Source organism: Rhinoraja longicauda, chromosome 5 (genome assembly GCF_053455715.1).
Source record: "Rhinoraja longicauda isolate Sanriku21f chromosome 5, sRhiLon1.1, whole genome shotgun sequence".
NCBI lineage: Eukaryota > Metazoa > Chordata > Chondrichthyes > Rajiformes > Arhynchobatidae > Rhinoraja > Rhinoraja longicauda.
The window spans coordinates 72,914,811-72,935,390 of NC_135957.1; the positions used below are offsets into that span (position 1 = coordinate 72,914,811).

At 41.2% G+C, this 20,580-nt stretch overlaps 1 protein-coding gene across 1 annotated transcript in view; it reads left to right on the plus strand.

Annotated features, from left to right (window-relative positions):
* mdn1 (midasin AAA ATPase 1) overlaps window positions 1-20,580 on the plus strand; it is a 166,041-nt gene that overhangs the window by 112,918 nt on the left and 32,543 nt on the right. The window contains exons 70-84 of the mRNA XM_078399789.1: window positions 954-1,103; window positions 2,249-2,358; window positions 3,477-3,550; window positions 5,158-5,338; window positions 6,646-6,805; window positions 8,089-8,235; window positions 9,436-9,562; window positions 11,411-11,516; window positions 13,563-13,678; window positions 13,900-14,385; window positions 15,342-15,556; window positions 15,668-15,799; window positions 17,183-17,361; window positions 18,896-19,057; window positions 19,572-19,709. Coding sequence (XP_078255915.1) covers window positions 954-1,103; window positions 2,249-2,358; window positions 3,477-3,550; window positions 5,158-5,338; window positions 6,646-6,805; window positions 8,089-8,235; window positions 9,436-9,562; window positions 11,411-11,516; window positions 13,563-13,678; window positions 13,900-14,385; window positions 15,342-15,556; window positions 15,668-15,799; window positions 17,183-17,361; window positions 18,896-19,057; window positions 19,572-19,709 — 2,483 coding nt within the window. The remainder of the gene's footprint in view (window positions 1-953; window positions 1,104-2,248; window positions 2,359-3,476; window positions 3,551-5,157; window positions 5,339-6,645; window positions 6,806-8,088; window positions 8,236-9,435; window positions 9,563-11,410; window positions 11,517-13,562; window positions 13,679-13,899; window positions 14,386-15,341; window positions 15,557-15,667; window positions 15,800-17,182; window positions 17,362-18,895; window positions 19,058-19,571; window positions 19,710-20,580) is intronic.

Here is a 20,580-nt window from a genome sequence, read left to right on the forward strand (position 1 = left end):
TCGTCACTGCCTACAACTGCACCAATCACAAACAGAGGTCCCAGCACTGATCCCTATGGAACCATACCGTTCACAGACCTACAATGAGAATTATACCGTTTCACCTCTAACCCCAATCTTCTATGTGTAAGCCAGTTCTGAATCCAAATTATCAAGTCATATGGGTTCCATGTATCTTAATCTCTGAATCAATTAGCCACCATGAGGGACCTTGGTATGTAAACAACAAAGATACGAGAGGAGCAAGATGAACCACTCTGTCAAAATCGCCTATGAAATGTAGTACACAAAGGAGCGGAAAATCCGCCATTTTAGTAAGCAAAACCCGCTGTTCGCTATGCCTCTCGCAGTGTAATCAGTGTTTTGGGGGAACAGTATGTGTGATGATACCATAAAAATGCAGAATATATCTCATCTATCAATTCACAGATTTTTGTCATTTTTCTTTAAAAATGCTTCTGCCTACTAAAATGGCACCATGACATACTACGGTTTTTAGGGTTGAGTGGTCTATCTTGCTCTGCTCTATTATCTTTGGTAAACAACAACCACTGCCTTATTTTTTTCATTCATTTTGTAGTCTCTTCAAAAAACTCAATCAAGTTTGTAATCATGTTCCTCATTAGCCCAGTTTTACTTTTAATATATATATATTATATTATAATATATTATAATTTTATCTATATATATATATATATGAAAAAAATAAAAATAAAAATGGGCTATTGAGGAACATGTTCACTAACTGTATTGGGTTCCCTGGATTGGATATATCTTCAAGATTTACCTGAAGTCTGTCTCCCCCCCCCCTCCCCCCTCCTTATGCTTTATTGTTGGTGCCCTGGCACATTCCGCCATCTGGGTACTCCCGACTGACACGAGGACGTTGATGGGTGTGAGTGTCTTAACAAGTGTTTCTATTTTTTTACCTGTGCCTTTATGACTCTGTACAGAAGTGGAAGATGGGATGAAACTGTCAGAAATTATCAGCACTCTGCAAGTTTTCATTGAAGGAGCCACCTTGGCAGAGTTTCACTTTCGCTTGTCGATGCTGCTAGCATTTCATTGTCATGTTGTGGCAGCCCCAGAGCAGGAAGGAAAAGGTAACTATCTGCATGATAGAAATGTGTGTTACAGTAATAGGCCCTTGATATGTCTGTGGATGTGGAGAGGATGCTTCCACTTGTGGGAGAGTCTAGGACTAGAGGTCATAGCCTCAGAATTAAGGGACGTTCTTTCACGAAGGAGATGAGGAGAAATGTATTTAGTCAGAAGGTGGTGAATCTGTGGGATTGTTTGCCACAGAAGGCTGTGGATGCCAAGTCAGTGGATATTTTTAAGGCAGAAATAGATAGATTCTTGATTAGTACAGGTGTCAGAGGTTATGGGGAGAAGGCAGGAGAATGGGGTTAGGAGGGAGAGACAGATCAGCCATGATTGAATGGTGGAGTAGACTTGATGGGCCGAATGGCCTAATTCTACTAGTATCCCTTATGACCGTATGATATTTTTTCTATTTAAAAATCTGTATGGCATTGTTTATATAACTACTGTCCTGATAATAAGAAAATAATTCAACAGTGCCATTTAGTTACCAACTGCATTGCGCAAAATAATTAGGAAATCTGGTGATTTATAAGCATGGGGTTGTTTTATGATGTGTTTGATCAACATAGTGGAACTGGACAGGATGAGAAAGAGCTGGTGTTTTAATGTGGAAGTGGGTAGAATCACTTGCAGAATTAATTCGGACATGATTGAAAGGATTAGAACACCATGGGTGTCTATTGAAGTCTTAAATTAATGTCCAGAACCTAGTGTGAGATGGAATAAGAGTGGAGTTCCACATAAGTTGCAGTTTATTTAACCCGTGTCTACCGGAGCGAGTTCAAACAAGCAGTTTGCAAGGGAGTTAAGGAACAGGTATATACTTCAGAGGTAGTAGAGCTGAAACGCAACTGTATAGAAATCATCTTCTGGGGTGGAATTGGCCAATTTGGCACTTATTTCTGAAAGCATTTGCACTTATTTGCACTTATTTCTGAAAGCATTTATTCTAAATGTTTTGTTTTGATTATAAGTAGTCATCAATAAATAATGGAAAGATGCAAGGCACTAGGCAATGCATTTATATTGATGTTTGGACAATTTATACATTGTTGATTGAGCAGAGATATGTATTTCTTTTAGCTGTTCATTAAATCATGAACCTGTAAACACTTTTGACGAGAAAATTATTTTGTCACAGATGCCTTGTGCAGTTTACTCTGGAATTTATACAACTACTACAAGCAATTTTCGGAGACCATTCAAGCTAAATTAACTGAATGCCGCAGTCCTATAGAGAAAGAATTGAAGGTAACAATGAGAGGGTGTTGAATATGTTCGCCAGTGTGACTGAAATTCCTCAAAGCAGATGATTGAAAAATTGTTTGACTCAGACAGTTGAGTGTAAGGGGAAGGTTGTTTGTTAATGTTTATTTGCTTATAGGGTGTGTTAGAGTCAGTCATACAGCATGGAAATAGGCCCTTCGGCCCAACTTGTCCATGCCAACCAAGATGCCCCATCTTTACTAGTCACACCTTGCCTTGTTAGGCCCATGTCCTTCGAAACCTTTCCTATCCACATACGTGCTCAAATGCCTTTTAAATGTTATAGTACCTGCCTCAACTACCACCTCTGGCAACTCGTTCCATATACCCACCGTTGAGAAAAGTTGCCTCAGTTTCCTATTAAATCTTTCCCCTATGTCCCTTGGTTCTTGATCCCCCTACTCTGGCATTCACTCTATCTATTCCCCTCATGACCCTATACACTTCAATAAGATCACCTCTTGTCGTCCTGTGTTTCAAAAAATAAAGTCTTGGCCTGCCCAACTTCTCCCAAATTAGTTTTGTTTTAGTTTTAGCAGTCCTCGGGTTCACGCACACATGCCCATCTATAACGACAGAACAACTTGGAGAGGGTCTAGGCGAGGGCCGTAATTCAAAGAATCTTGCAGCTGTTTGCCTGCACCAGATCTCTAAGAGCTGTGAAATTGAAGCCTGAGCTGGCAAGAGACTTGCTCAGGCTGGTGCGTGTGGGCATCGAGATGGTGTTTAGCACGAGGTCCTTGGGCTCAGAGCGTTGCACTACTCCCACTTACCGCATCACACAGTGCTTCCACCCAGACTCCGATATCATCAACTGATGCTTGGGCAGGTTTGTAGTTATCCTGGTGATTGGCAGAGCTTCTCACAAGATCTCCAGTTTTTCAGGAAAACTGGCATCCTGCATCAGTGTTTACAGGGCAGAAAAACTTTTAAGATTGAAAGTCCTGTACTTTAGAAAACTGGTAAACCATCATGCATCTCTGGTATGACCTCCTCTGTCAAGGTGATGCCTTAAATTGGTTTATCTTTTGGGTTTAGAAGTGTCGTGCTGCTTGATGTTTTATTGTCAATTCCCCTTCTAATTTGATCATGTCTGTGTGCAGGACTACATCAGGGTCAGCCGATGGAATGATGTCAGTTACTGGGCTGTAAAGCAGTCAGTGGAGAAGACGCACAGGTAATTTAAGGTGTTCGAGATTTTAAAATGCTGCTAATTGGTACTTGTACAAACTAATGTAGAAAACCATCGAGAGCTGACTCTCCTTTCTCACCTTAAGCCAATGCCTGATAGTTTTAGAATCCTCTGAGGGAAAAAGTCTGTGTTCTCTTTATCCATGCCCCTCATGATCTTGTACAGATTTTTGTTATTTTTCTTTTTAAATGTTTCTGCAAGTTTCTGCCTGCTAAAATGGTGCCATGACATACTACGGTTTTTAGGGTCGAGTGGTCTATCTTGCTCTGCTCTACTATCTTTGGACGTAACCTCAATAAGGTTACGCCTCAGTTTTGGTCCCAGCCTATCTAAACTTTCCCTATAACTCAAACCCGCAAGCCCAGGTAACGTTTTGGTGAATCTCTTCTGCAATGACATACTTCCAGAACTGCGCACAGTATTCCAAGTATGGTCTCACCTTGTACAGCTGCATCATGCTGTTCCAACTTTTACACTCTATTCATTCCATTGAAGACAAGCGTACCAAATGCCACCTTCACGGCACAGTCCACTTGACTCACTGCTTTCAGGGAGCCATTAACCGGTACTGTCGAATCTCTCTGTTCTGCAACATTCTCCAGAGCTCTCCCATTTACTGTGTAAGTCCTGCCATGGTTTGACATACCAAAGTGTGGACACCTCACTCTTGTCAGACTATCAGTTGAACCCAGGCCTATTTGGAGATCATAATTGGCGAGGGTTTCTTTGAAGTTTATGGTCACCTTTGACAAGGTGCCTGAGATTTTTGCTGATTGATAGATATTATTGGCTGTGATCACAGGTAAATGACCATGTGAATAATGAATAATTGAATACATTTTATTAGCCATACAAGGAATTATACAAACAAGGAATTTGCCTTTGTGCTTTGCTCGCAAGTAACAACACGACATACAGTAAACAAGAATAAAACATAATTTAAACATGTGAAGAATAAAATAAAACACCAGGGCAAAAGGAGGCTACAGACTTTTGGTTGTTGAGTAGGGCTACTGCTCGTGGAAAAAAGCTGTTTTTATGTCTGGCTGTGGCGGCTTTGACAGTCCGGAGTCGCCTTCCAGAAATGCTTCAAAGAGTTTGTGGCCAGGGTGAGAGGGATGTGTGGGAGAGACCTTTCTGAAATTCTGCTGCAGAATAGTGTGATGATAATAAAACTTGGAAATGTATTTAAATGTTATTGTTCATATTAACAATTATAGGAGTAGAGTTCATTCTTTCAACTGCTCAACCCTATTTACAGAATTTGTTCCATGCACCTAAATAGTTGTATTGTGTACCAGTGATTGTGTATCAGTGTACGCAAACTTTCAGTTAACTTGGAATCATTAGTTTTAATTTCCAGGTCCCTCTGGGGAGGAAAGTAGTCTCTGATTTCACTTAATTGCCTAAACAAAATGCAGAGCAGCAACATTTCTGCTACCAGTCCTCATGATGCATCTAACTAAGCCTGTTGTTCCAGCGAGCGTACAATCTCTGTTTCCAGGTCAATATATAATGCATGTTATTCCGTGTCCTCAACTGACGCGGTACTCCAGATTTATCTGCCTTAATAACTTTGTGTGTGCCCATAGGACCTTGTTTAGGTTGATGAAGAAGTTTGAGACCGTTCTGCAGAAGCCATGCCGTCCAGAATTAACAGAGATGGGTACGTCTGGAGACTTGGGTGGTGTTGACCCTCAGAAATGGACCAAGGTAGAGAGGCTGAATTGTACCCTAAAGAGAGTTTTCACAGAAAAATCAGATCTAACACAGGTATGTAAATGGAAACTTTGTCGCATTAGCAGACTTTGAATTTATTATGTGTTGGTCAATAATGAGGTAATTTCGAACAAGGTATATTAAAGCAGATTAAGAGTTGAAAATTGTCAAGATTCAATTATTATTTATAAATCCTTTGGCTTTCTAATGTAGAATGCTAGGTTCTGATATCTGTTACTTTAATGACCACTATTTGCAGTTTAGAAACTGTACATGCATATTTTTTTTACTTATCATGGTTTCAGCACATGATGCTTTTCCTTTGTTCACAAAATGCTGGAGTAACTCAGCAGGTCAGGCAGCATCTCGGGAGAGAAGGAATGGGTGATGTTTCGGGTCAGTCTGAAGAAGGGTCTCGACCCGAAACGTCACCCATTCCTTCACTCCCGAGATGCTGCCTGACCTGCTGAGTTACTCCAGCATTTTGTGAATAAATCGATATATTGTACCAGCATCTGCAGTTATTTTCTTATGCTTTTCCTTTGGTTACTTTGATCTTTTCAAATGCCAGCAGTGGGTCTGCTGGCAATTATTACTCTCAATTACACACCTCCAACAATGAATCAAGTGAAATACTGAGGGAGTAATCGTAGTTTTCAAGATGAGACATTGATACTCATGGTCGTTTTCGACATGAGACTTTGACACTGATAGTAGTTTCCGAGATGAGACATTGACACCAAGTCATGTTTGTGTCACAAGTGAAGGTCCCATGGAACTATTTGGAAGAAGTGCAGTAAAAGTAATCTCCATTGTCATGAAAAATGGCCTCCTGTTCCTTTTGCAGTAACATGCAGTAATCTTTTACATTATAGTAGCAATACCTCAAAAGCACTAAATTGCCTTCCCTCTTTCCATATGCAAAATTATCTCTTGATAAAGCAATTTGATTTCCTTCCAAGAAAGTCTCTGCCACTCTTGTGCCAGAAGAAAATGAAAATAATGCCGTTTGCTCGGGTTGGTCGAAGAACATTAGATCGTCCTGCTTTTATCGGAATATATTAACCTTGATACCTATGTTAAATCTTATTTAGAAGAATTTTGAAGAAAAAAAAAGATAATTACAACTTGAGCAAGAATATTTTTGTTGTGAATTAATTGTCTTGATAGTATAAACTTTTATTGGGTTTTCAAATACTTGTTTGCACGGCAGCCTGGTTACAGTTGAACATCATGGAAATTTTGAAAGCAAGATATTATAACTGATGTCACATCTTTTGCTGCAAGCTGGGAAAATATTCATCCATCATTAGATCGCTGTTGTTTAACTTAAATGCATTCTTCGATTTCTGACATTTCAGGCGATTTTTCTGGACGTGGAAAAAAGCATTCTCTGTAAAGATGCAAATTCTCTTCAGGCCCGCCTGCCGGTGCTTTGTAAAAAGATGAGGAAAATGTGCTTGGCACTGGTGATGAAAAGTTCCCTTCCAAAATTGGTGGAAAGTTTGGATCAATTTACAGGTATCTAAAGATGAAGCTATGCATTCCCAACCCTCACAATTAGCAGGCACTCCTTAACTGTGTGAGTATGTGCAGGAAGGAACTGCAGATACTAGTTTATACCATAGATAAACACAAAATGTATACACTGGAATTTAGAAGGATGAGGGGGGATCTTATTGAAACATATAAGATAATTAGGGGATTGGACACATTAGAGGCAGGAAACATGTTCCCAATGTTGGGGGAGTCCAGACAAGGGGCCACAGTTTAAGAATAAGGGGTAGGCCATTTAGAACGGAGATGAGGAAGAACTTTTTCAGTCAGAGAGTGGTGAAGGTGTGGAATTCTCTGCCTCAGAAGGCAGTGGAGGCCAGTTCGTTGGATGCTTTCAAGAGAGAGCTGGATAGAGCTCTTAAGGATAGCGGAGTGAGGGGGTATGGGGAGAAGGCAGGAACGGGGTACTGATTGAGAGTGATCAGCCATGATCGCATTGAATGGCAGTGCTGGCTCGAAGGGCTGAATGGCCTACTCCTGCACCTATTGTCTATTGTCTATTGTCTAAAATGCTGGTGTAATAAAGCGGGCCAGGCAGCATATCTGAAGAAAAAGAATAGGTGAAGCTTCATCAGCTGAAGAAGGGTTCCACCTATTTGTTTTCTCCAGAGATGCTGCCTAACCCACTGAGTTACTCCAGCATTTTGTGTCTAACTGTGTGAATATGTTCTAAATGGAAATACCAATTAGTTTAAACATTCATTTTGAAACTTGAGTTGTGCAAAGATAATCGTTCATTGTTGTACCAAGCTTTAGTTGGAACATAGAGTTATAATAATTAGGTGATTTGAAAATGACATCTGGAAGGAATAAAAACACTTGCATCTGCACATTGGGATGACATTCTTTAAGTAGTAAGAGATGGAAAGGTGTGACTAAATATTGCGGGAGGGAAAATGTGGAATTGGGAAGGGTACAGTCACTTAATAGGATAATGAGCTTCAGGATTCCTCGTGTGGTATTTCAGGAATTTCTTGAATTGTCATCTTCCACAAGTTAAACTCTTGATCTATTTTAAGAGTATAGTTTTATAAATTGCTGCAGGAATCTTGTTCATATACACTGAAAGTTCATCTTTATCCAATCTAAGAACGTGGAATGGAATAGTTTTGCTGAAGAGTATAGATACATTACATATACCATTCATGGCTGAACAACAGAGGGTCCTAGTCCATAGCTCCCTGAAAGTGGCAACACAAGTGACTTCCCAATAAAGACTGAAAGATTTCAAACGCTTATATTTATAGGAGATGTTATTACTGGTGTCCAAGATCTCCAGGCTCTTGCCGTTAATCAGAATGCTGATAAGGAAGTACAGAGATCAGAAGTCAAACATATCTTGATGCAGAAGCAAAGAGCATTGGCAGACCTCTTCAGACAACTTGCTGAGATTGGTAAGTGCACTAAATCATATCTAGGAACTTGCATGAATTTGTTCAACCTGTAACTGAACATTTGCTAGTACCAGTTGCCTTTCCTTGCCAGATGAAAAATTACTCCAGTGTTTATACTATTTTGACTTTAAAGGATGGCATAACTGAACTGCAGATGGTGGGTCAAGATATTTTGGAGAAAGCCACAGCAGAATGTTGGTTCAGAACTTACTGGTGCAACAAGGGGCTCTTGATGTGAAACGTCCCTCTGCCAAAAGTTTTCTGAATTGACAAACCTTGAAGACGATTAAACATTAAAAAAAAAAAAATTACTGGAAATTGTATACCTAAATTAAACAACATAAATTAGATTGCTTTTAGAAGGCATGGCAAGTGTGAATATGATGGGTCGAATGACCTGTTTCCACGCTGTATGACTCGTGCTCCATTTGCCTTTCCTTTTTAAGCCTTTCCATTGAAATGAATGGACTTGCACATACACCCCTGGTCTCACCAGGTCTGCCGCCCCTGATAAATGTGAGAAGTTGGCACTCCACTACTGTACTCCAAAGAAGCTTGATGCTGCAGCACAGTTTTGATAATAGCTGACCATCTGACCCGGGAATTCAAGAATTTCTACACGTGCACATCCTTGTATGCGTATTCCAAACTTTCAATGCTACAGACGCATGCCAGTAGTTTGTAGCTGCTTTCACAGAAAGTTTGAGATGCTATGTGACACCTTGCTGAGGGAGCATATCAATGAAAATAAAGTATCATTCATTCATATCACCTGGCTTCCCGTACAGTTGTCAGTTAAATGTGTTGAATATTGCACGGTTCATTTAAAAAGAGTCACTTGCTGTTAAATGTCATCAATGTGATTTCATGTTCAAAAATAATCTTTTTTACTTTGCTGATCCAGGTTTAAAGAAACCGTAGTTAATTCAAAACATTATCTTAATAGCTGGTTAAAATTGGTCAAATTGCCTACTAAAACATCCAGGTTTCTTACTGACATGGAAATCTTTTCTGTCATTTTGGTTCACTGTGCTCATCATTGTTATCTGGTCAACAACAGAGAGTGTGGGTAGATAAAGGGATTAATGGCAGAGGCATAAAATAACAATTTCCTTACCCTTGAAAACTATGTATCGTGGAGGTTAAGATTTTGTAAATGTGCCTGCAGTATATTTCATGTTGTCTACTTTTTTTCATCAGGTCTTTCTTACCGAAAAGGATTGGCTTGGTCTCGAACTAAGGATCTTCAGGACCTGCTTTGTCTGCACCCACTTGATGTGAAAACGGCAATGGATGTGGTTGAGAGCAGTGATGAGTTAGATAAAATGTATGCTCCCAGTGGATTCTGGAGAGTTCACAATAAAGCTTTTTTGTTTTAGTTTACATAATTTAAAAAATTACTCTCGTTAATTGCGGGTGGGATATAACTAGAAACATCCAGTGTCTTGTATCTGTTGAACACAGGCAGTGTCTACATGATGGGTGGCTCAGAGTTATTCTGCTGCTGTGCAGTCATGAAGTGAATATTCATCAGTCCCTGGGAGTGAGTGGGTTGGATGAGTTTGTGGGATGGGTTGTTTGTGATACATATACATCTCGTTGTAGACAGGCAAAAGAATTCTTCAAAGGTCCTGTAATGCATTCTTTCTCCATTTTTTTTCCTTCCCCCTTCCTTCAACTGACACCCAACTCCTCAAAAAACACATCACTCTCCTTGAAGAAGGATCTCGACCCAAAATATCACCTGTTCCTTTTCTCCAGAGATGCTGCCTGACCCGCTGAGTTACTCCAACTTTTTGTATCTACCTTTGATTTAAAGCAGCATCTGCAGTTTCTTCCTATGCTATCCCTTGCTTATTGGGTTCCTTGAAAGTAGTGTCACAGGCTTGCGGCATATTGGCCTTCATCAGTAAGTTGGGAGGTCATGTCACACTTGTACAAGACATTGGGGAAGTCACATTTAGAGTATAGTGTTCAGTTTCGGTCACCGTGTTATAGGAAATTCTTGCCATAGAGAGAGTACAGAGAAGGTTCACCAGATTGATTCCTGGGATGGCAGGACTTTCATATGAAGAAAGACTGGATAGACTCGGCTTGTACTCGCTGGAATTTAGAAGACTGAGGGGGGATCTTATAGAAACTTACAAAATTCTTAGGGGGTTGGACAGGCTAGATGCAGGAAGATTGTTCCCAATGTTGGGGAAGTCCAGAACAAGGGGTCACAGTTTAAGGATAAGGGGGAAGTCTTTCAGGACCGAGATGAGAAAGTTTTTTTTTCACACGGAGAGTGGTGAATCTGTGGAATTCTCTGCCACAGAAGGTAGTTGAGGCCAGTTCATTGGCTATATTTAAGAGGGAGTTAGATGTGGCCCTTGTGGCTAAAGGGATCAGGGGGTATGGAGAGAAGGCAGGTACAGGATACTGAGTTGGATGATCAGCCATGATCATATTGAATGGCGGTGCTGGCTCGAAGGGCCGAATGGCCTACTCCTGCACCTATTATCTGAGCTATAGGGAGAGGTTGAGCAGACTAGGACTTCATTCCTTGAACCCTAGGAGGATGAGTGGTGATTTTATAGAGGTGTATCAGATCATGAGAGGAATACACAGGGCAAATGCACAGTCTTTCTACCCAGAGTAGGGGAATCAAAAAACAGAGGACATAGATTTAATCATAGATTTAATCTTCATCAGTCTGAAGAAGGATCTCGACCCGAAACGTCACCCATTCCTTCTCTCTGGAGATGCTGCCTGACCTGCTGAGTTACTCCAGCATTTTGTGAATACGTCACCCATTCCTTCTCTCCTGAGATGCTGCCTGACCCGCTGAGTTACTCCAGCTTTTTGTGATACATAGATTTAATAGAAAACTGAAGGGCAACCTTTTTACACAAAGGCTGGTAGGTATATGGAACAAGCTGCCATTGGAGGTAGTTGAGGCAGGTTTAAAACAAAAACATTTGGGCAAGTACATGGATAGGATAGGTTTAGAGGAATATGGATCAAACACAAGCAGGTGGAACTAGTGTAGTTGGGGCATGTTGGTCGGTGTGGACAAGTTGGGCAGAAGGACCTGTTTCGACACTATGACTGCAATTCAGTTTAATGAACAATCTCTTTTCTTTCATGATTTGCTGTTGGGCCTGTCTTGAATTGATGTTTGTTAATGTTGCAGGCTGTTCCAGGAAATCTCTGCTGCATGGGGTGGTTGTCAGAAGTACTTCTATCAGTCCCTGGCACGGCGGGCTGGTCTCCAGGCAGCGATGCGTACTCCTGCAAAGGTAATAATGACTCTTGTGGCTCTGCGGGCATGAGTTTGTAGAATTTGTGGCAAAGAATTCCACAGATTCACCACCCTCTCACTAAAGAAATGACTCCTCAATCTCCTTCCTAAAAGAACGTCCTTTAATTCTGAGGCTATGACCTCTAGTCCTAGCTTCTCCCACTAGTGGAACCATCCTCTCCACATCCACTCTATTCAAACCTTTCCTATTCTGTACGTTTCAATGAGGTCCTCCCTCATTCTTCTAAATTCCAGCGAGTACAGGCCCAGTGCCAACAAACGCTCATGTGTTAACCTATGATGGGAAGGTACGAGAAGAGAAAAGTTCTAGTAATGTGTCAACTTGGTGGTAGATCACTTCATATTATGTCAGAATAATGAAAATGGTGATGTTAATGGCATGATTTGTGCAAGTATTTCAATGCTGTCGTACCTGTAAAGGAAAGTAGTTTTAATGCAAATGTTTCTATAGTGTACAAGTATATAGTAGTCTACCATTAGAGCTTTTCTGCTAGCAAACTGAAGGTAATGAATTCAAGACAATCGGTAGCGAACAGAAGCCCAGTAATAATTGGTAGCAGTGGTGTTGATTTGTAGACAAAAAGGACCCCTATGCATATTGTCCCTTGGTGTCTAGGGTGGATCATTATCATTTAAGCTGCTTATGCTGTATAAGGGACTGACTGCTTAATTTAATTAAGAAACTTTAATATTTAAACAACAGTAATCTTTTGGTATTATTAAAGACACCTGTTTTTAACTCGTTAAAGATGCTGGTATGCCATGGTGGCACTTATCATTACAAAGAAAGCACTGATTAGTAAGTGATCAGAATCTCAAAATAATTGATAGTGAAAATGTCCCCAGCGATAGTTGGCGCTGAACAGAACTCAGCCTGGAGAAAGTGTTGACACGAGAAGCTGCTGATGCTGGAATCATGCGTAAAACTCAAAGTGCTGGTGTAACTCAGCAGATCATGCAGCATCTCTGGAGTATATTGATAGGCGATGTTTCAGGTTGGGATCCACCTTCAGACTGAAGAAGGGTACTGACTTAAAATGTCACCTGTCCATGTGGTATCCACCTATATTGCTGAGTTTAGTTTAGAGATACAGCCCAGAAACAGTTTTTTTCGGCCCACCGAGTCCATACCTACCAGTGATCCCCACACACTAACGCTATCCTACGCGCACACTAGGGACAAATTACAATTACGGCTTGAATCTGAGTCTCTGGCGCCGTGCCATCGTGCCGCCCAGTCAAATATGCCTTGTAATTTAGTCTTGCTCCTTAAACCCCTGTCCCACTTAGGTAATTTATTAGGGGGCTACAGGTGACTAGGCTGTCGCCACACAGTCGCCAGGGTGTCGCCTGTACGGTCGTGTGTCGTCTCCAAAGAGTCGTAGCGTTTTTCTGGTCGCCGCTGGATTTTAAAATGTTTAAAAATTCTGACTTTGTTGAATTCTATTGGCCACTACCTACGTCAACCGGCGACGTACCGGTGTCAAAATCGGAGGCCAAAATGACGTGAATTGTCTTCAGTTGTCGCCGACACGGTCGTAGCTTGTCGCGGGTAGACGTAGGTTGACTTCGGTTGTCGTAGTTTGCCGCCTGTGTGGTCGTAGGTGCGGTCGTAGGTGGACGTCCTAAGTCGCGACGATTGGGTTGTCGGTAGCTTGCCGTAGCTTGACGTCGACTAGGTGGTAGGTTGTGTAAGAAAATAACTGCAGATGCTGGTACAAATCGAAGGTATTTATTCACAAAACACTGGAGTAACTCAGCAGGTCAGGCAGCATCTCAGGAGAGAAGGAATGGGTGACGTTTCGGGTCGAGACCCTTCTTCAGACTGACAGGTTGTTGTAGCTTGTCGTAGACATTGTCGTAGGTGGGGTCCAGTCGCCGGTTTTTCGGCGAACTGCTACGACTGTTGCGGTCGCCGGCAGTCGCCTAAAAAAACGCCTAAGTGGGACAGGCCCCTTACTACATTCTATTGAATTTTGTTGTTCTTTGCTGTTACTATATTCTCTTTGTTTGGGTTTTGTAGGAAATTGGCTTGGGTGCTGTCGAGCGTTGTCAAGGATTTATTGCTCATCTTTTGAAACTGTTGATCAAACAACGACGGCGGCTAACGAGACTAACTGAGCAGTGGGTCAGCTTAAGGTATGTTGACTGACCACTCCGTATAAAACTCGGCTTGAAATGGTATATTTTGTATTGGTGTAAATAAACTTTCAATTTCCCCGTGTGTACTTTATGTAGCCCTTATCTCATTGTCGCTATTCCACTGGAGCAAGTCTATTTAAAATTTTATATTTATCTGCTTTTACACCCAAGTGTACATTTAAGTCTTGCACTGAATCCTATTCAATTATCTGTACCAGACATCTGATGAAAAGCATCCAGGAAATTCGGAAGAGATTGGCAGGATTCCTGGATCATGATGTAGCCCTCCCACCTCAGAATGGTGTGAAGCTTTGGATGAACCAACTTCGTACTCTCTTAATGAAACTTGTGATGACTTTGGAGCAAACTTCGTGGTTTCTACAGTGTTGTCCAAAAGACCAGCCAGCTGAAGCACTTCAGGGCAATCCAATGGGTACTCAAAAAATGGAATGTTGTGGAGGAGACTCGGGAGATGCCAATGTGGCAGCATCCTCTCAGCTTGAGAACTTTGTCCAACTGCACCTTGCGTTCCCAACTCCCTTGGTTGACGATGACTTACCCGATGCATGTAAAATGCGGCAAGGCGATGCACTATGGAAGAAAGTGACCCAGCAGGTCGCAAACACTCTGAAAGACGTCAAGGTCGTAAAGGCAGAAGTAGATGAAATGAGCCAGGAAATTAGCAAAACCTTGCTGTATTCATGGTAAGTGGTAATTTCACAAAAATATCAGTTAGCGTGGCCCACTAATTCGGATACTTGATATACAGATATGGAGATTTGTGTTCATACTCTTCCTTTCCTGGAAATAGGAATTTTAGAGCAAAACACCTCCATCTAGCAGAAGTGCCAATTAGGGGCTGAATCCCACTAACTAGTTTCAATCAGGAAAACTGAAGGGACTCGTCTGCAGCTCCTGCTATCAATTTTGTCACTTGTTAACTCCACCTTGCATCCCGAGTTAACAGTGGATTGGATGCAAGGCCTGTATTTCCCCTCTGCTGTGTTGGATATTAAATCAAGAACTTGATTGAATAATCTTTGCGTAGATAGCTAAGGTTTGAGGGGATATCGACCTGGCGTCGGCAAGTAGGACGAGTTTGATTACACAACTTGATCAGCGTGAACGAGTTGGGCCGAAGGGACTGTTTCCATGCTGTATAGCTCTGTACTATTGCTTACAGGGTAAAATCACTGAAGCATTGAGGAGCCCCAAGAAACTACTGAGAAATCTTGAACAAAGAACAAAGCGCAAGAGGAATTCAGTAGGTTAGGCAGCAAATGTGGATGGAATGGACAGGCAACGCTTTTGTTTAGGATACCTCTTCAGAATGGAGTAGGGAAGAGAAAGCTGAAAAGAGGTGCGGGGGGGGGCAAAGTCTGGTGTAGGTGAAGGGAGGTAATTGACAGATAAGTACAATGGCTAGAAATGATAAGGAAACCAAAGAACACCAGGTAAGGAAAAAGAAGGAATGAAAACAGAGGGAGGGGAATGGGTAGAAGGGGGCAGAGGAGGGGAAAGAGCGGGGGGGGGGGGATAATTATGAGACAGGGGATGAGCATACAAAAGAAGGGGGGCGGTGAACAGGATGTCAAGTGTGGTAGTAGAAATTGCTTTTGTGTGGAACCGATGTGATTCCTTTTTCTTTGTTTTTCGGCAGGACATGTTTTGAGACTTGTTCTTCTGGGATGAATTGCCTGCGTAGAACCATAGTCCAACTACAGGATATACAGGCTGCTTTTGCTGTTTCTGGCACCCAGAGCACTTGCTGCCCTGCATTATTCAGCAGTCTGGAATATATTCGGGAGGAAGCTAGCTGTGCAGTGACTGAATTTGCAACCTGGGAGAAAGAACTCTTAAATCTGACTTTTGATGGTAAGAATTAAATTTGTGCATAAGTGAACTATCCTCAGTTTTTCTGTAAATTAAATCTGCCATGATGCACATTATGACTTGTTGGTAATTTGCATGTTCTTTAAACACAAGATTACAGTGTGGATTCGGCAATGGATTTCTCCCCACTGGTGGAACCAGCTATTAGCACAGTGCTTTGTGCTGTGCAGACCATAGTGAAAGGGCAGAAGGAAGAAACGGAACAGGAGCAAGAGCAAGTCATTGGTAGGCATTTTAGTTTTACAGCAATGTTGTTTTTACAGTCGTGACAGCTTCTTCCCAACAACCATCAAGTTCTTGAACACTACCAACACCAGCGAAACTACAAGCTGTCTTCATTGTATTGGGGGTTTTTATAAGGTCATAAGGGATAGGAGTAGAATTAGGCTATTTGGCCCATCGAGTCTACTCCGTCATTCAATCATGGCTGATCTATCTCTCCCTCCTAACCCCATTCTCCTGCCTTCTCCCCATAACCTCTCACACCTGTACTAGTCAAGAAGGATTTGGGGCTTTTGTTTTGCATTAATATTGCTTCTTAATTTATTGAACATTTGTTTATGGTGTTATCTAATGAGTATTGTGTTTACTGACCTGTTATGCTGCTGAAAGTAAGAATTTCATTGTTCTATCTTTGGTACATATGACAATGAAACACTCTTGACTCTCTTGAATGTTGCATGAGTGTAATATGAAAGATTAAGTCAGAACTTGACAGCTGCAGTGTAACTTGAATTGCTACAACTGCCACCACCTAAAAACTGTTGCATCCTGACTTTCTCGCTGGCAGAAGGCTGCTGATCCTCTTCATAAGTTCCAGAAGCAGAATTAGGCCATTCGGCCCATCAAATCTACTCCACCATTTAATCATGGGTGATCTATCTTTCCCCCTTATTGAAACATATAAAATTCTTAAGGGGTTGGAGAGGCTAGATGCGGGAAGATTGTTCCCGATGATTGGGAAGTCCAGAACCAGGGGTCACAGCTTAAGGATAAGGGGGGAGTCTTTTAGGACCGAGATGAGAAAACATTTCTTCACACAGAGAGTGGTGAGTCTGTGGAATTCTCTGCCACAGAAGGTAGTTGAGGCCAGTTCATTGGCTATATTTAAGAGGGAGTTAGATGTGGCCCTTGTGGCTAAAGAGATCAGGGGGTATGGAGAGAAGGCAGGTACAGGTTACTGAGCTGGATGATCAGCCATGACCATATTGAATGGCGGTGCGTACAGGCTCGAAGGGCCGAATGGCCTACTCCTGCACCTATTTTCTATGTTTCTAACCCCATTTTCCTGCCTTTGCCCCATCCTTGTGTGCCCCTTCACCCCTACTCTTGTATCGTTGACAGTTCGAAAGGTAATGTACAATTTTCAGATAGGCATGAGTAGCTTCCTGAACCCATTGATGAGGATAGTTTCTAACAGCTAAGTACACAAGGCATTCAGGTTCAGTTTGCTTTGTACGCTGGCTAAACTTAACAACAAATAGCTAGTTTATTCCACTCACTTCATATAGTTGCATCCATGTTGAAAAATAAAGTGTGTGACTTATTCATTGTAAATGCAATGTTTTATTACCAGTTACTTAATATTAATGTTTTAATGTACTGCAGAAAATGAAAATACTGAAGATAAGGAGAAAGTTCAGTCCGGATACTTAAGCAAATTTTTGGAGCATCAATTGGCAAACGACATCACTTCTTTAAACCTGCAGAAAGTTACTGCTGTGGTTTCAGACCTTCTGAAAAAGCTCATAGATTATCGCCAAGAATGCGCAATGGAAGAGTACCAGGTTGGTTCTATGTTAAACTTTGCCTCTGGGTTACAAAGCTGCTCTCATCAACTGCAAGTTGAGTTAACATAGCTCTGAGATTATCAATGTAAAAAAAAAATCATAGTTGTATGTACGGTACGGCACGGTAGCGCAGCGGTAGAGTTGCTGCTTTACAGCGAATGCAGCGCCGGAGACACAGGTTCGATCCTGACTACGGGTGCTGCACTGTAAGGAGTTTGTACGTTCTCCCCGTGACCTGCGTGGGTTTTCTCCGAGATCTTCGGTTTCCTCCCACACTCCAAAGACGTACAGGTATGTAGGTTAATTGGCTGGGTAAATGTAAAAATTGTCCCTAGTGGGTGTAGGATAGTGTTAATGTACGGGGATCACTGGGCGGCACGGACTTGGAGGGCCGAAAAGGCCTGTTTCCGGCTGTAGATATATGATATGATATGATATGATAATCAATTAAATTTAATTTAAAGGTAGACACAAAATGCTGAAGAAACTCAGCGGGACAGGGTCTGAAATAGGGTCTCGACACGAAATGTCACCCATTCATTCCTTCTCTCCAGAGATGCTGCCTGTCCTGCTGAGTTACTCCAGCATTTTGCGTCTGCCTTCGATTTAAACCAGCATCTGCAGTTCTTTCCTATAAATTTAATTTAGTTTGTATATTCTTACAGTTAAGGTGAATGGTCGTGGAGTTATACATGACGGAAATAGTTCCTTTTAACCCAATTGTATCCATACCAACCCTCCAGTAACTCAATGTACCAATCCCGTTTACCAACTTTATGCCATTGACTTCTCACGTGATTGAATTTCAGGGGCCCATCTTGAGTATCTCCCTCCTCACATTTGCTGAGGCAGATTTCAGCCACCCTTTTAGCTGGGGAGAATATCGCTTCCTAAAACCCCTCCAAATATCTAGTGCCTTGGCTTTAGCCTAGTTTAGGGGAATGGTTATGGGGGAAAGGTTTTTCATTAACTACCCTATCTGTGCCCTTCTATATTATTGCAGTTTTAAAACAGTTTCTTGTTTTCTGTAGGCAGGGCGAACAATGAAATCTCAATCCTTGTGCCTTTTAAATGACTTTAGTAATTGGAATTTGGCAAAAGTATGTTGATCATGTATACTTTAGTCGGGAACACTTTTCACTCTTATCCCAAATAGAATTTTGAAGAGCCCATGGAGTAAGTAGATGATTGGCAACATGTGACCGTTCCCTGGAGAGATTATAGCTTACATTGGCATCACTGTATCCAGTAACTTGGTGCTTAACATTACTGTAGACCATTTCGCTGCAGTATCGGTGACAAGTAACCCAAACCAGAGGCCAACCCCTGCAAATTTGCTGCCCACATATTGAGCTGAGATCTCAATTTTGCTCTTGTCTTTGACAGACCATTAAAAATTTATGGTGAGGAAGATATTTCATTTCCTTTGATAGACATGATCTTTTATCTAGTTTATTTTGTTGCATTACATATTCGAGCCATAAGTGTGGGGAATTGCATCTAAGTATCTTTTTATACATTTCGTCCATAGATATTCAATCAAAACTGCCGTAGCATTGTGCGACTTCTACCCATGTTGACTTGCTACTCCGAACTTGCCCTCTATTACCTAACAGTGTCCATCACAACTCATCGGAGCACTGGAAAATTGCTGTCTATTTTGGCTCATTTATTTACAGATCTTGCTGTGCAGGTATGTTGAGGTTTTTGGTCCATTCTTCTGTTTGGAACATAGGACAATAAAACACTCTTGACTCTTGAGATTGTTTCAACTTTTTTTTCTATCTATTTAAAAGTACATGATCTCCCAATGTTCTGCTCCTTCCATGAAGAATAAAAGTTGTTCTTTATATCTGTCATTTTTTTCCTCATTCGGAAATATAAATGTGCATGAAAGTTGAACTTACTGAAGATAGAGATATGACATTTTTTTTCTCCATATTTTATCTTTTTAAATGAAACGAATATTTCATTAAAATATTGGCTTGTATTATTCTTATTTAACTGCAATGTACTGGGGGAATTTGTAATTGTTTGAAATACCTATTTGTTAATGTAAAATTTGGTTTCATTGCAACAGCTGCCACACTTGGCAGAACAGAAGAATTTGGGGAAGGAGAAGTAGGCTGAAATGTGGTTTTCATTTGAATGGTTTAACTAGTTGTGGAGGTGTCAATGTTATCACGAGGCCTGTCTCTTATTGCCAGGGATTCTGCCTTCCCAAAGAGCTGATGGAGGATGCAATGGGAGAAGGTTCAACCCAATTCCATGACAATGAGGGTGGTGGAATTGGAGAAGGTGAAGGGGTGAAAGACGTTAGCGACAAGATAGAAAACGAAGACCAGGTATGTTTTTTAAATCTTCACATCGTGCAAGATGTTACACTTCAAAAAAGGATCTACACATTCTAAAAATGTGATCTGCGCAATGCAAACTTGCATCTACTGTTTCTGTGGCTGTCAAGAGCCATCTCCTAACAACTGATAATATAACCAATAATATAAAAGAAAAATGTTGTCCTTTTAACAAAGGTTTTGTGTATGTGTATTTTTAATTTCTGTAGTGTCGTGTGGTATATTAACGGTTAGTATCAATGTTTTGTTTCATCAAGTATGTCATTGTAATTGGACAGCAAAATTGATTACTTACATATTTTCAGTGTGGCTTGAATTTTATATTGTTTGAAGAAATCATTGGCAGATCTGGTATAATATGACTCCATGCATAATCTAACCGCCCTACCCATTATTCTTCATTTATCTTGGCTGTGTCCAAAATACTACCTCGGTGGCCTCGGGAGGAGGTAATCAGCTGAATTTTCTATGTCTAATTAATTACATCTGGCAGCCTCTGCTGTAAAACATTTGCCCCACATTCCTAAGGTTTAAATTTTGTGGGGGGAAAAATGGCCAGTAGTCAGCACTTGGTACGAATGAGCTTGTATCACAGTCAGCCAATGGTTTTAGTGAGGAGCTGGACGTAAGATTTGCAGTTGAAGGTACAACAGTGGATATTTTTACGACAGAGGTAGATAGATTCTTGATTAATACAGGTGTCAGAGGTTATGGGGAGAAGGCAGGAGAATGGGGTCAGGAGGGGGAGAGATCAGTCATGATTGAATGGCGGAGTAGACTTGATAGGCGGAATGGCCTATTACTATTGCAATTTCTCCAATTCTTAAAACACTTTTGATAACCTATAAGGTCATAAGTGATA